General features: G+C 53.7%; 2 protein-coding genes across 5 annotated transcripts; both read right to left on the bottom strand.

The window, feature by feature from the left end:
- Positions 1-177: 177 nt before the first annotated feature.
- MRPS12 (mitochondrial ribosomal protein S12) lies at positions 178-4,271 on the bottom strand. 3 transcript variants are annotated; one of them, XM_067556742.1, is made up of 3 exons: positions 4,192-4,271; positions 2,274-2,373; positions 178-1,105 (listed from the first exon to the last, which is right to left on the bottom strand). In XM_067556742.1, the coding sequence occupies exons 2-3, from the start codon at positions 2,320-2,322 to the stop codon at positions 693-695; spliced, it is 462 nt and encodes a 153-aa protein (XP_067412843.1). In that variant the 5' UTR covers positions 2,323-2,373; positions 4,192-4,271; the 3' UTR covers positions 178-692. The 3 variants fall into 3 exon arrangements, with proteins under 3 accessions (XP_067412843.1, XP_067412842.1, XP_067412844.1); XM_067556741.1 differs by lacking the exon at positions 4,192-4,271 and adding an exon at positions 3,988-4,104; XM_067556743.1 differs by lacking the exon at positions 4,192-4,271 and adding an exon at positions 3,146-3,166.
- Positions 4,272-4,859: 588 nt separating this feature from the next.
- Positions 4,860-14,261, bottom strand: LOC137158820 (F-box only protein 17-like). 2 transcript variants are annotated; one of them, XM_067556734.1, is made up of 5 exons: positions 13,794-14,261; positions 12,438-12,549; positions 11,060-11,155; positions 10,196-10,334; positions 5,486-6,941 (listed from the first exon to the last, which is right to left on the bottom strand). In XM_067556734.1, exons 1-5 carry the CDS (start codon positions 14,131-14,133, stop codon positions 6,795-6,797), a joined length of 834 nt encoding a protein of 277 aa, XP_067412835.1. In that variant the 5' UTR covers positions 14,134-14,261; the 3' UTR covers positions 5,486-6,794. The 2 variants fall into 2 exon arrangements, with proteins under 2 accessions (XP_067412836.1, XP_067412835.1); XM_067556735.1 differs by lacking the exon at positions 10,196-10,334 and having other exon boundaries at positions 4,860-6,941.
- Position 14,262: the final 1 nt, after the last annotated feature.

The following is a 14,262-nucleotide window of genomic DNA, read 5'->3' on the forward strand; positions in this document are numbered from 1 at the left end:
AGACTTCCCCAGATCCCTCCCCCCATACCCCTCCCAGTGCCTCCCCACCGATTCCCAGTATCCTACAGAGCCTTCCTCTGTCCCACAGGGTGAGCAACACTCCACAGACCCACCCACCCCTCACCCAGTAACCCCCAGTGCTCCCCCAACCCGACTCCCCCCCATATGACCCTCCTATTTCCCAGTCTGAGCAACACCCCAGAGGCCACTCCAGCCAAGAATAGCTCCTTCAGAAAGATGCCCAGACTGAGTGATGCCCCCCAGTGCTCCATCACCCTAAGTGACACCCCAAGACCCCTACTCAGATATATCTGTTACCCTGCAGAGTCCCCTTACATCCCACAGCCTGATCTAGCAGCCCCTCCCACAGGGGTAGAGAGAGACACCCCTTCACACACACACACCCAGACTGAGTGATTCTCCCAAATAGACACTATAGCCAGACACACCCCTGCAAGCCCCCTGGGAACTGAGATTAGAACTCAGCTCTGAACACAAGTCCACCCTGACTCTTGGAGATGAGTTAGAATTTAATGAGTGTGGTCTGCGTGTAAATACTTCACAACAGTACAGAGCAAATGATAGTGTCTCTGGAGGATATTTGCAATTATACAAATGCAGACGTGATTAAAACCCCTTTCCACTAAGGTTGGAACTTTACAATCCCATGACACCTCTCAGCAATGAGGCGCTCACTTCTTCTTCTGAACATGGGCACAATCATACTTCCCACGCACTATTTTGAGCTTCACCCCAGGCAAGTCCTGTGTCCTTCCACCCTCCACCAGGACAATACTGTGCTCCTGCAAGTTGTGACCTTCTCCAGGAATGAAGCAGATGGCCTCCTTGCCGTTGCTGAGCCGCACCCGGGCACATTTTCTGTTGGCAGAGTTGGGCTTCTTGGGTTTGCGAATCATGGTTTTGAGAACTACTCCCTTGAGCTGGGGGTGGCCAAAGGTGGGGCCGAGTTTGGGTGGAGGGAACTTTGGTTTGCCCTTACGGTGAATCTGGTTGAGGGTTGCCATGGTGCAGGTTTGCTGCTGGCCCAGAATTTGGGCTAATGGCCATCTCCCTGGCACGCAGGCACGAGGGAAAGCATTGATACCTATAGAGAAGAGAAGTTTTATTAATTGTTCCCAAGGGGTAATCTATTCCAGGCTGCATCCCTTTCTGTACCAATGGTCCATCTATTGCTATAGAAGACCAGAACAATGGTCCATCTATAATAATACCTAGCTCTTACCTCACACTTTTCATTAGTCGATCTCAAGGCACTTTACAAAGGAGGTAAGCATCATCATCCCCATTTTACATATGGGGAAATGGAGGCATGCGGTCGGGAAGTGACTTGCCCAAGGTCACTCCGCAGGCCAGTGAGAGAGCCAGGAATAGAACCCAGGTCTCCTGAGTTCCACTCTAGTGCTCTACCCACTAGGGATTATGTCTCATGCTGCACTGGGCCCCATCTAACACAGCATCAGACATCTTTCTAATCCATTTTCCCACCTCCTGCCACACTAGACAGGACCACAGTACCTTGCCTCCCAACAATGCTTCAGAGAAAAGCATAAACCCCTGCCCAATTAATCAAATTGTGCAACATCTGGATTATTTCTCCCTGTCCCCCAGCTGGTTGTTCCCTTAGCAACAGAAATTATAAGAGATTTAGAACAGTGCTTCTCAATGACCAGTCTGTGGAGCAGCACTGGTCCTAGAGATCTCCCTGACATAGTTTAGGAAGGCAGCAAGCTGGTTCCTGGTATTAAAAAGGTTGAGAAACACTGATTTAGAAAACCTGTGAGGAAAGGTTGAAAGAACTGGGCACGCTTAGTCTAGAGAAGAAAAGACTGAGGGAGAACAGGATAATAGTCTTCACATATGTACAAGGTTGTTATAAAGAGGACTGATCAATTGTTTTCCATTTCCACTGAGAGGAAGACATGAAGGAATCGGCTTAGTTTCAGCAAGGGTTAGAAATTAAGAAACTTTTTAAATACAAGCATGGTTAAATACTGGAACAGGTTACCAAGGGATTGGTGGAATCCCTATCATTGTCTAACTGTTCTTAAAAATCACCAAACACCTGTCAGGGATGGTTCTGCCTTCCTGCCTCAGCATAGGGGGAAGACTACATGATCTCTTGAAGTCCCTTCCAGCCCAGAATTTCTCTTGAGGACTGGAAGCCTGTATAGTTGCTAAAAGCACTTTTTGCATAGCAAAGTAACACTCCAGAACCAATCAGACACAATGCAATGAGTGGAACAGATACATACTCCATCTCAAAGGGGATACCAACATCCTCAGGAAACCACTGCATGCCATTCTCTTCAGGAAAAGATCACTAAAGCCCCAGAAACCATGAATACAGGTCCCCTGGAAGAAAGGAAGACAGGAAGTTAATATTTCTGGAGGGAAGGGGAGTTCCAGCTACCACACCAATAGATGTCGCTGGTCTCAGTCAAGTGAGACAAAACGGTTTATGGGATTGGTAACGGACTACAGAGCTTGTCACTTTAAAAATCATTAGTCCAGAAGAAAAGGAGTGAGTTGTTGCTATCTGACAGGGGTTTGTTGCTCTATGTGGCATGGGCCTGGCAAGACTCTGCCAGGTTCCTAGGGAGAACCATGTGTCCATGTTACAAAGCTACCACTGCAGCTGGCCTGAAGCCTCAGCAGAGAAGCCAAGCACAAGAGTTAGAGAGACTGTACTTTTCCCACATCCCTAGAGCAGATTAGGACTGAGGCCCACTGAAGGGTCATGGGGTGTGGGGGCACGGAAGGCTTAACCTGTGCTCTGCCTGTTGTGGGGACACACCTGGCCCACCAGGGCTGGGAATCTGACAACCTCACTCCTTACACAGAAGCGGGGATAAAATCTTTGGGGAGCTGTTCTCCCACCCCCTCCAGCACCAGGCACATATCAAAGTCCAAAGCCTGCCATGTCTGTATCATTAGCGAACACCCCCACCCCGTTTTGAAAAAGGGGGCACAGTAATGGGGCTGAGGAAGAGGGGCATGTGGGACTTTTCAACAGGACAAATCAGTTGGTTTGGGGAGAGTATGAATCTGCTCTACCCTCCAAGCATAGCAGTTGGGAGGGAGAGAGAAGGATAGGCACAAGATTGAGAGGAAGGTGGTCACTCACATCCAGAGAGGATCAGCTAGGAGGGGAACACCACATGAAGAGGAGATGGGTTCCCCTCCCTACCCCAGAATAGCAGTTAGGGCAGAGGGAAGCAGAGGCAGGCACTGAGTGGCGAGAGGAATGGGAGACGCTTTTCCCACTCCTGTTCCGATCACAGGGGAGTAGCTTGGAGGAGAGACACAGGGGGAAACTAGGGGCACCAGCTAAAGCAGATGAGTCCACACAGCAGTGGGGGGAGAATAGAGAGAAGTTAGGACACCAGCTGGAGGAGAGAATAGGGGAAATGTGCCCCCCAGTGACACACAAGCAGCTGGGGGAAGGGGCAAAGAGAGGACCGGATGGGGGAAAGCTGGGGGGTAATGGGAGGTGTCTTCCCCTGACCCCCACCCCTGAGAAGCAGCTGGCCAGGACCTCAGATGTGGGGGGAGGGGATCCACCACAGCCCCAGAAGGTCAGGTATGGGGTCACGAGGAAAGCCAGGGGGAGGGGCTCCCCCTCCAGCGCAGAAGAGCAGCCGGGGAAGGGGGAGGCTGGGCACCAGAAGAACAGGAACGTTTGTCTGCCCCCTGGGAGCAGCTGGGCGGTGGGGAGGGGGATGTTCCCCTCCCCCAGAGGAGCGGGGGGGAAGGGGGTAGCGCAGACACTCACTCTCCTCCCCCCACCCACACTGACCTCACTCCGCGGCCGCCATCTTCCCCCCACACGAACCGCCCCACCCGCCGGCGGCGCCCGGCTCTGCGCTAGGCCACGCCCCCCCACTCTCTGATTGGCTCTGACCGCGCCCCCTCATGGTTAGCGAGTCCCGCCTCTCCCCCGCTGGCGCCGCTCTGATTGGCCACTACCCGGCTGGCTTAGGGGGCGGCCAGGCCCAACTGTCGCTCAGGGAGCCTCGCTCCTTCTCTGATTGGCCAAGGAGAGCGAGGAGGCGGGATCATGCCAAGTCCGCTTATCATAAGCTGAGCGAGTAGCTTGCGCCTCGCGAGAGTCGCGGGATTCGGGCTCGCTCGAGCATTCCGGCAGCTGCTTTTTTTCCCCCCTGGTCGCACCTGCTCCCGCTTCTTTTTGGCCCAGAGTCGCTTCCGAGCACTTCCGGTGCAACGCCCCCCGGAACCAGAAATACCAACTCCACCACTTCGTCCCGGAAACGGAAACGTCAAAGCCGCCATTTTTGTCGCGGGTACCAAATTGGGCATGTTGGGGCAGCGTTTCCGTTTATTTAATACGTCATTTCCGCTTTTCTTTCTCGCGGGACCCAGTAACACTCACAGGGCGCATGGGTCATTCCGCCCCCATCACAGCCAGTGGCCGCGGGAGAGGCGGGTCCCTGCCTGCATCTCCTCGGGGGAGGGAACCAGGACAGTGCACAGCTGGGTTCTCTCAAGGGGGGGGGGGGGGAAGGGAGGAGAGTGGGATCTAATGATTAGAGCAGGGGGAGGAAGCCAGGACAGTGGAGACGTGGGTTTTATCTCTGGGGTTCTGGGGAGGGGAGGGGAGTGGTGTCTAGTGGTTAGAGCAGAGGGAGGGAGCCAGGACTCCTGGATTCTGTTGCCAGCTGTGCTCCCCATTGCCAGTGGGAGCGTCGGGCTAGATCTGTCCTTCCTTTCCCCTCTCTGGGCCGCAGCTGGGGGGGCGGGTCAGTAACTGTCTGGACAGGGCTTGGGGAGCCCAGGGGCCCAAATCACACCCAGCATTATTTTCCCCCTTACTGGCTGTCAAGGCAGCTAGTGCCCCACTGAGTGAATCCACAGTGGCCACCTCATGCTCAGCTTCCCCCCAGCACCACTTACACCTTTCATGGCCCCTGCCCACTTCCCCTTGAGGCACATTTCACTGCAGAGCCATTTCAAGCTTCATCTGCAGTTTCATGCCCACTGAGGCCTGCCTGCACCCTCCCGAGCTTAGTGCCCCTCTCGAATAGGCAGCAGATGGCTCTCGCTGCATTGGGCAGCCTCATCTCCTTGGGTAGTTTCTTGGGGGCTTGCAAACCAGCTTTGCAATGCTGGGTAAGGTTCAGACCTGCCTTGTGGTTCTTGCTGCTCAGGCAACTGAGGGAACACAGCTGCCTGCCCCTCCTGGCCCATTGTGAACTCCAAGATCAAGGGGAGGGAAGGGTTCTTCCCCTACAACCCACCCATTGCATCATTTAATTTCTGCCACCCCCACTACAAACTCCATCCCCCTACACCCAGGCTTCTGCTCTCTCAGCTGTGTCTGGTCCTCAAGTTTCTTCCTCTCATTGAAGGGAGGAGAATTGGGAGCCATTCCAAATCTGGATGTTCAGTTTGGGCCTGTCTCACTTTCAAACCAGCTGAGTTGTGAAAGCAGCAACATCACACACTGTTCAGAAAACCACTTTAAATTCATCATCATTAATAATCCATACAGATGGTTGTAGCATATTCAGCTACTCCATTTCATGACATGACCCTGAAACTGAGCAGCTAATACATTCGCTGGCCCCTCCTTTCTTCTGCGGGACCAGCTCAAACTTCCATGCACTTTTATTAATAAAAAACAATTCAGGAAACCAGTTAAATCTTTTGGTAAGTAACCCACTAGGGATTTCAGCCGAGGCCACAGGGATCATTTTAAACACTAACACCCCCTGCCCAAAGTGCACCATTCATCCCAGCTTGCTTGGCACCAAGGGAATGGGCTGTGAGTCGCTCAGTACTAGGATGAATTAGCTACCCTAGCTCCTGTCTCATTCTCTCAGGTGTAAACCAGGCATCAGGCCAGTGGAGCCAGTGGGCCTCATTCTTCACTGCCTAGATTTACACACGTCAGTTACATCAGAATCTGGCCCTTGGTTTAGGTGAGCAAAAGCCCTGACTCTGCAAAGGCCTGTGTGCCTTCAACAGCTGGCTTTGCTGGGATCTGAGTGCACTGAGAACAGACCTAGTGGCTATGCGCCCCATAAACTCCATCTGGACAATCAACAAGCTGCTAATTACATTTATTCGAGGGCCAGTCTCTGCTGTTCTACTGAGCAGCACACTGCCCACAGCTTGAAGGACCTGGGTTCTAACCCTCCCCTCTCCCTTCCTGAGACCCCTGCAATCTAATTAGTACTCGGAGGGCCAGAGTTCCATTTTGCTCACCCACCTGTTGTTCTGGATTTACATCAGCTAGGCAATACCACAGGCACCAGCTGGCAGAAAAAAATCTTACGTTAAAAGGAGCACACAGCGAGCTCCCAACTCACTGCTCTGGAGCGTCCCAAGGGAAACGTGGTAGAGAAGATCTGAAAATTCCTCATCTTGGTGGTAAAAAACCCAAACCCAACTTAACTAGTTTTTTAACCCTTTCATGCTCTGATGATACATCCCCAAACCCTCAAAATAGCCCCCAACTGGGCACCAGCTCAATTGTTGCCATCTTTAAAGACTTGCTGCTTCTGTCAGGAGGCGCTGGTCCATTGTGATTGAAGTCAGTCACTAGGAAGCTAAGGACTGGCCCAATCACTCTTTTTCCCTGTGCAGGACCAGGCTGGCCAGAAAGAATGGACAGGAAGAGCTCATCAGGCAAAGGGGCGACTCTGAGATCAATTTAAAGGAGATGGATACCTCTGATTTGTTCTAGGACGGGAGGGGAGCTCACGGGAGGCCCAGAGGCCAATGGAAGAAGATCCTTCTGGCTCACGTGAGGTTCATGGAGGGTAACTGAACTTCACCATGACCGTGGAGTTGGTGATCCGTGCTCCGTAGTAGCCCGCCCAGAACTGAGTGTCCTTCCCTTTGTGGAGGAAATACACGTACCGAACTCCAGGGCCGTACTGCCTGAATGTGTGGGACACCTGGAGGGAAGGAAGAGGAACCCAATTGGATCACTGGACCCTCTCACAAATCCATGCACTCCAGAGAGAAGGAGGGGCTACGTAGGTGGCTGGAGAAAATATTCTTGCCCGGGGGCGGCTGGGCAAAACTTAAATAGCTATTGTGCAGTGGGAGAGGGCCAGAGAGTAAGCCTGCCCCATACTCCCCGCACACTGGTGGCTCCTGTTCCATGGGGCTGGGCCTGGCTCCACTCCATTGGCTCTCGCCGCCCACAGAATTCAGAGAAGCCCGCGAAAGCATCATGTGACACGCGTGTTCACGCACAGGTGAGGCCCTCCAACCTCCTTCCTGGCTCTGGTGCAGCTGGGTGCAGGGCTTCGCCTGCCGAGCAGGCCATGCAGGAATAGATGGGGGCTGAGCCCCGTTCTAGCCCTAGCCACCTGCCCCCCTGCGGAGGGCTAGGGGATGTCAGGAGACCCATGTTCTATTCCTCACTCTCCCACCGCCACCTGTGCCTCAGCTCCTCCGTAATAACGACAATCTGTCTCCCTTCTTTGTGTCTCATGCTGTGCCCACACCTGGCACAGCGGGGCCCCGATCGCAGCTACAGGCTCTAGGTGCTACCATAGCACACCTAATAAAAACAGACACCCACAGGGACCGTGCAGATTCCCCCCCGGCCCCAGTGTAAAGAGGCACCAGAGGGAGCCATCGGTCCTATAGAGATCCCATGATCGATGCTGCACAATCTTTTTCTGCCACGTAAAGGGCACCTCAACTATTCGCACGTATGATAGCCATAAAAACGACCCTAAAAGAACATTAAGGTTGCAGAGTCAAGCCCTGCAAAAGTAGGAACCGGCAGAATTCAGGCTACCCATGCATATTTCGTTCAGCCCCCTTGCGTGTATGCATTGGATACCAGTCTTGAATCAGACGAGCGCATATTTTCCCCGCAGGACCCCAGTCTCCTTCTGGGCACAGGCTGGCTGGCACTCACGGAGGGCACGTCCAGGCTGCAAAAACACCCTCCACGGCTGTGAGCCTCAGAATGCGCGTGCACAGACTCAAGCCGGCATGCCAGCGTTGAATACAGCCGTGTGGACATTCCCACTTGGGCTCTGAAACCCAGGGAAGGGGGGTGGTTTCTGACCCAGAACGCCACCCCAAGCGGGAATGTCTACACTGCTAATTTTAACAGCACAGCAGAAGCCCACATCTGTCCTCCCGGGCACAGAGACTCGCTGCCACGGGGTAGTAGGGTTTTTTGGCAGCGCAAGGGTACCCTGAATGGATGGCCGCTCAGGATTTCTTTTTCACCTGATCGTTCAGCGGGTGGCCCAAATCAGGCCTAGGGACACAGGCGAGGCCCACGAAGGGGGACCTCCGCGGGGCCCGCAGATACATGCCAGCACAGTTGGAACGCCTGGACAGTGAACAGCAAGGCCCAGGCTACACTCAGAAGCTAGGTCGACCCAGCCGCATCCACACCCCTGAGCAATGCAGCTGAGTCGACCTAACCCCAGTGTGGACGGTGCTATGTTGATGGAAGAATTCTTCTGTCAGCCTAGCCGTGGCCTCTCGGTGAGGTGGATTAACTACAGCAACTGGAGAACCCCTCCCGTCTACACCAGTGGTCCCCAAACTGGGGCACAGCCCGCTGGGAGGGTCATGGAGGATCATGCAACAAGGCCTGGATCAGACCCCATGGGGGGCAGGGAGGGAGCGCCAGCCAGCCCCACTCTGTCCCCGCCACCAGCTGCAGCTCCGGTCCCCTGACCGCAGCTCCTGGGGGTTGCAGCAGAAAAAGTTTGGGGACCCCTGGTCTCACACCGCAGCGCTACAGCTAGGCCGCCATCGCGGTTGAAGCATGGCGTTCCCTTTCGGCAAGACCCATGGGCGGCGTTCACTTGGTGGGCAGAGCTGAGAAGAGAGCCACCCTGCCCCTGTCTGTCAAGCATCCCTTTTAAACTTGATTTCAGAGCGTCTGCTGAGTCGGCGTGAAGTGATGAAAGCAGCTACAAGCCTGGGTGAGAGCTCTTTTCGTTTGGTGTATCACCAGGCTGAACCATCACTGGGATTCACAGTCAGAAACTCAAAGCCTTTAAGGCCCGAAGGGACCATTCTGATCATCTGGTCTGACCTCCTGCACAACGCAGGCCACAGAACCTCCCCCACCCACTTCTGTAATAGACCCCGAACCTATGACTGAGTTACTGACATCCTCAAATCATTGTACTTTGACGTTCTTAAACTGAGAATCCACCAGCAAGTGACCTGTCTGGTACCATCCCATTGTTAAGTCTTGGCCTTTTTTTTTTTTTTTTTTAAAGTCATACAGCAGAACCTCACAGTGAAGAAACCAGTCACGAACTCACTGGTCAACCACACGCCTCATTTGGAAGTGGAAGTATGCAATCAGGCAGCAGCAGAAATCCCCCCCCCCAAAAAAGCAGCAGCAAACAGTGCTATGTTCAATGTAAGTTACTAAAAAAAATAAAGGAAAAGTTGTTTTGTTTTTTTTTAAAAAGCCTTGACAAGGTAAAGAAACTGTTTCTGAGCTTGTATCATTGAAATTAAGATGGTTAAAAACAGCATTTTTCTTCTGCCTAGTAAAATTTCAAAGCTGTATTAATCATAAAATCGTAGGAGTGGAAGGGACCTTGCGAGGTCGTCTAGTCCAGTCCCCTGCACTTATGGCAGGACCAAGTATTATCTAGCCCATCCCTGACAGGAGTTTGTCTAACCTGCTCTTAAAAATCTCCGCTGAAGGAGATTCCACAACTTTCCTAAGTAATTTATTCCATTACTTAACTACCCTGACAACTAGGAAGTTTTTCCTAATGTCCATCCTAAACCGCCCTTGCTGCAATTTAAACCTGTTGCTTCTTGTCCTATTAGGTCAATGTTCATTTGTAAACTTTTGAAAGAACAACCAGAACGTTTTGTTCAGAGCTGCGGACAACCTGCATCCCCGCGGGGTTCGTAACGTTGAGCTCCTCCTGCACAACTTTACGAATGCCACAAGCTTTCAGCCACCAGTAATTAATAACAATCAATCCCTAGCGCTTTTCATCTGTAGATCTCAAAGTGCTTGACAGTAGAGCCTGGTATCATCATCCCCATTTTACAGGGAAATCGAGGCACAGGAAGGGAAAGTGACATCACCAAAGTCAAACCGGGAGCTGACTTGGTTTTAGAACCCAAGTGTCCTGACTCCCAGTTCCTTAATGCTCCCAGAGGGCTGGGAAAGCTGGCAACATAGCCGGCTCACCTGGTGATACTGTGCGTCGTTCCACTGGTGGATGGGATTGGGGCTGGCCTGGAATTCAGCTATTACAGTTCTTCTGTTGGCAGCCAGTAGCTTGATGCAGATGGAGTATTCACAGCCACAATCTTCCCGGGCACCCCACCTGTGGGACAGGAGCAGACGCTGGGGTACAAGGACCCTTGGGGGGGCAGTAGGAGGGGGAAGTGACACGGCCCCCAGAATGTAAAACTAAACAGGAGTCCTGGGAACACACAGCCGAATCCAACACACACAGCATCACCAGCCTTTTGGTCCCTATAGATCAGGGGATTGAAGCAGGATCTTTAAATTCTCAGGTTCATGCTCTAACTACTGTAACATCCTCTCCCCTCACCCACAGGCCTTGTCTAGCCCAGCATGTTCCAGGAACTTCAGAGAAGGCTGCTACTATCCTAGGCAGCAAGCCAACGAAGTCTGAGAACAGATGTGACCTTCTTGACGTACATTTGACACAAAACACTGACCAAGAGGGCAGGAGAAACTCACTGTTAAAAACCCAACCCTTCTCACCCCTTTAAATAAGGGCTAAGAGGGCTCCCGACCCATATCTCTGGGTCCTATCAGAGGACCGCCAGCAAAAAACAGATCAAACAAGATTCAGCAGGCTTTATATTTTTAAGGCTTTAAAAAAAAAAACCCAAAGAAATCCAAACCTTTTGATTTTGGGGCACAGGTGGCTCCGATAAAAAGAAATAAAGGAAACCGCAGAGGTCTATATCTACTCATCAGAAAGCAGCGGAAAGGAAAGAAAGACACCCATTTCTTTCTGCAGGTCACCATTAAGGCCACATGTGCTTGGGGGAGGAGGGAGATGAGGGTGAAACTTACCAATCGCAGATGTAGATTTCTGGTTGGTAGGTATCCAGCAGTTCTTCCCACAACCCCTCCTTTAGAAGATCTACGAGCTGCGATTTGACACACCACCTGCGGAGGGGAAAAGGAAACTTATGATATTGCAATAGCACCTAGGGGCAAGAACTGAGATCAGGGCCATGTTGTGCTGGGCACTGCAAGGACCCTCTGTACACTAGGGGGACAAATGGGTATTAGTGGACACATGTTAAAATCCTAGTGAATATAAGGCAGTTGTGGTTTAAATGTGTTGGCATGTCAAGATGAATGCTAGGAAGAGACGATCACTGCCCCAAAGAGCTCATGGTCCAGACATGGTGGGCAAAGGGTGGGAGGAGAAACTGAGGCCCAGACAGAGGAAATGGTTTGCTCAAGGTCACACAGCAGGGCCAGGAAGAGAGCTCAGGTGCTGAAGCCCTGGCACTACAGCAGTACAGCTCCTTGGTGAAGGCAGGCAAAGCTGCCATAAGCCATGATTCAAACCCATGGGATCACCTCCCCCAGTGAAAACAATGTATTTGCTGGTCTGCTGCAGGAGTTTGCTGGGGCAGCTACGTTTGGGGCTGGAATTGGGGCAAATCAGCACTGCAGAGAAGGCCTCGTAAATCTGGAGCGACACCGTTCCCAGTTCTCCCCTGCTGGACACACTGGGTCAAGGCTGACACCTGTGCAGAGCGGGTGTGTGTGTATCATGAGAACACAAGGGTGCACAGAGTCAGGGCCAGCATCCGATCTCGCTCATTCCGCTGCAAATCCAGAGCAACTCCCGTGAAGCGACTCCAGATTTACTTAGACCATATCCACAGTAGGAGCGCTTTGCCAGTATAGGAATCCCAGTATACCCTGCTGGCAAATTGCTCCCAGCATGGCGCAGCCGTGCATCATCCTGGTATAATAAAACCTCCCTCCTTGAGCGAAACAAACTACCCCAGTAACAGTGCAGCTTTGGCAGTGTAACTGCATCCACACTGGAGGTTCTGCTAGCACAGCTCACTGCACAACACCAGAGCAACAGATCTGTGCCGGCAGAAATCTGTAGTGTAGCCCTGGCCGAAATCCAGAGAGACTCCGGATATACTGGTGTGTACAGATGTTTAGGACATGACAGTAAAAGGTGGAGGGCAGACTGAGGCCTGGCATCTCAGGGACTCATTTATGCTAGGTCAATCCAGAGTGACTCTGGATTCATAGGTGCAGACGCAAGATCAGGATCAGCCTGGCCTTTGGCGAATGGGTAACCCACAGCCTGTGACACTTGGTAGCCCTCAGCTGCACGTGGAAGCTGAGGGGCAAGCGGGGTGGCACAGGGGACGCACCCACTCACTCACCCACCCACCCACCCTCACTCACTCACTGAAAGGATGAGACGAAGCAGGTCTGGGCCGTGGCGCCCACGACCTGACTGCAGTTCTCTTCCACCTTCCAACCATGGCCTCCATGCTGCACCTGCCAGTGACAGAACTGACCTGCGGGAAGAGGATGCATTGAGAGGGGGCGAGGTGCGGTGGGCACTGGTTCACAAAGGGGGGGGGGGGGGAAACGACACCACCCTGGTGGGAACGAATTCCCAGGAGAGGGGGCTGGGTGGGCTAACGTGCCTCTTGGCACCAAGGAAAATAAACAGGGAGAGAAATAAATAAAGAAGAACCTCAGCGTTACAAACCCCTCAGGGATGCCAGTTATTCGCAGCTCAGAACAAAACATTCTGGTTGTTCTTTCAAAAGTTTACAGCTGAACATTGACTTAATAGGACAAGAAGCAAGGGGCTTAAATTGCAGCAAGGGGGGTTTAGGTTGGACATCAGGGAAAATTTTCTACCGGTCAGGGTAGTTAAGCACTGGAATAAATTGCCTGGATGGGTTGTGGAATTGCCATCAGGGGAGATTTTTAAGAGCAGGTTGGACAGACACCCGTCAGGGATGGTGTAAGATAATGCTTGGTCCTGCCATAAGTGCTGGGGACTGGACTAGACAACTTCACGAGATCCCCTCCGGGCCTACGATACTAGGATTAATACAGCTTTGAAACTTTGCTGTGCAGAAGAAAAATGCTGCCTTTAACCATTTGAATTTCAATGAAACTAGCACAGACAGTTTCCTAACCTTGTCAAGGTTTGGGTTTTTTTAAAACTTTCCCCTTACCTTCTCAGCAGTTTACATTTAACTCAGCACTGGGCTGTTTGCGCTTTTTGTTTTGGTTTCTGTTGCTGCCTGACTGCGAACTCCCCCCAAATGAGTGTGCGGCTGACCCGGCAGTCCCTAACTCGAGTGTTTGTCACTCAGGTTCTACTGTATCCTTGGGGGGGGGGGGGGGGGGGGGGGACGACGACGACGACGACGACGACACTCTCCCCCTTTCCTAAGACCCCCCCTCCCTCGCCCATGCCATACCCCCAGGTACTCTTTGGGGTGAGGAGAAGGCAGGACACTGCGGCAACACTCCCCAGGGCCAGTTTTCTTCCCACTCTAGTGCCCCCCTCCTTCACTCCCCAGCCTCTCGCTCCATCCCCCAAACCCACTGTCCTTGGTGCCCCCCCCCCCTCCCGCAAACCCACTCCTCTGTGCTCCATGCCCCCCCACATCTCCCCTCACTCCTCCCCTGGGAACCCCACCCCGGCTTCTCCTCACCCCTCCAACCCCACCTTCCCCAGTGCTCTCCACATGGGCCCCCCCGCTTCTCCCCGCTGGCCCCACGGTGCCCCCAGCCTCACCCTCCCCGCACGGGTTCCGGATCAGGTTGCGGCCCAAGGGCTCCAGGAGGCAGAGACGGCTCCAGTGCGGCGGGGGGCAGAGCCGGGCAGCGGCCAGGGCGGCCCGCTGGCCCCGCCGCTCGCAGCGCAGGCGCCAGACGGTGGGCGCCTCCAGCAGGTCCCGCCAGCGGCGGCACACCAGCCGGCAGCGGGTCACCAGGAGGCGGTCTGGCACCCAGCTCAGGATCAGCGCCAGCAGCTCGTCCGGCAGCGGGTCCAGGAGGCAGGGCGGCGGCGGGTCCCGGTGGCGGCTCGGCAGCGGCTGGGCGGCTCGGGGGTCCCGGCTCCCCGCCTGCCCCATGCCCGGCCCCCGCCGGCTCAGCGCAGCCGCCTCGCCCCGCGCCCGGGGCAGCGCAGCGAGGGCCGGACACCCGGCAGAGCCCCTGCGTGCGCGCAGGCGGAGCGGGGCCGGTCCGGGCAGCCAGTGGCC

The sequence above is a fragment of the Emydura macquarii genome, unplaced genomic scaffold, assembly GCF_026122565.2.
Source record: "Emydura macquarii macquarii isolate MOO-44397 ecotype Brisbane River unplaced genomic scaffold, CSIRO-AGI_Emac_v2 contig_1790, whole genome shotgun sequence".
Classification (NCBI taxonomy): domain Eukaryota; kingdom Metazoa; phylum Chordata; order Testudines; family Chelidae; genus Emydura; species Emydura macquarii.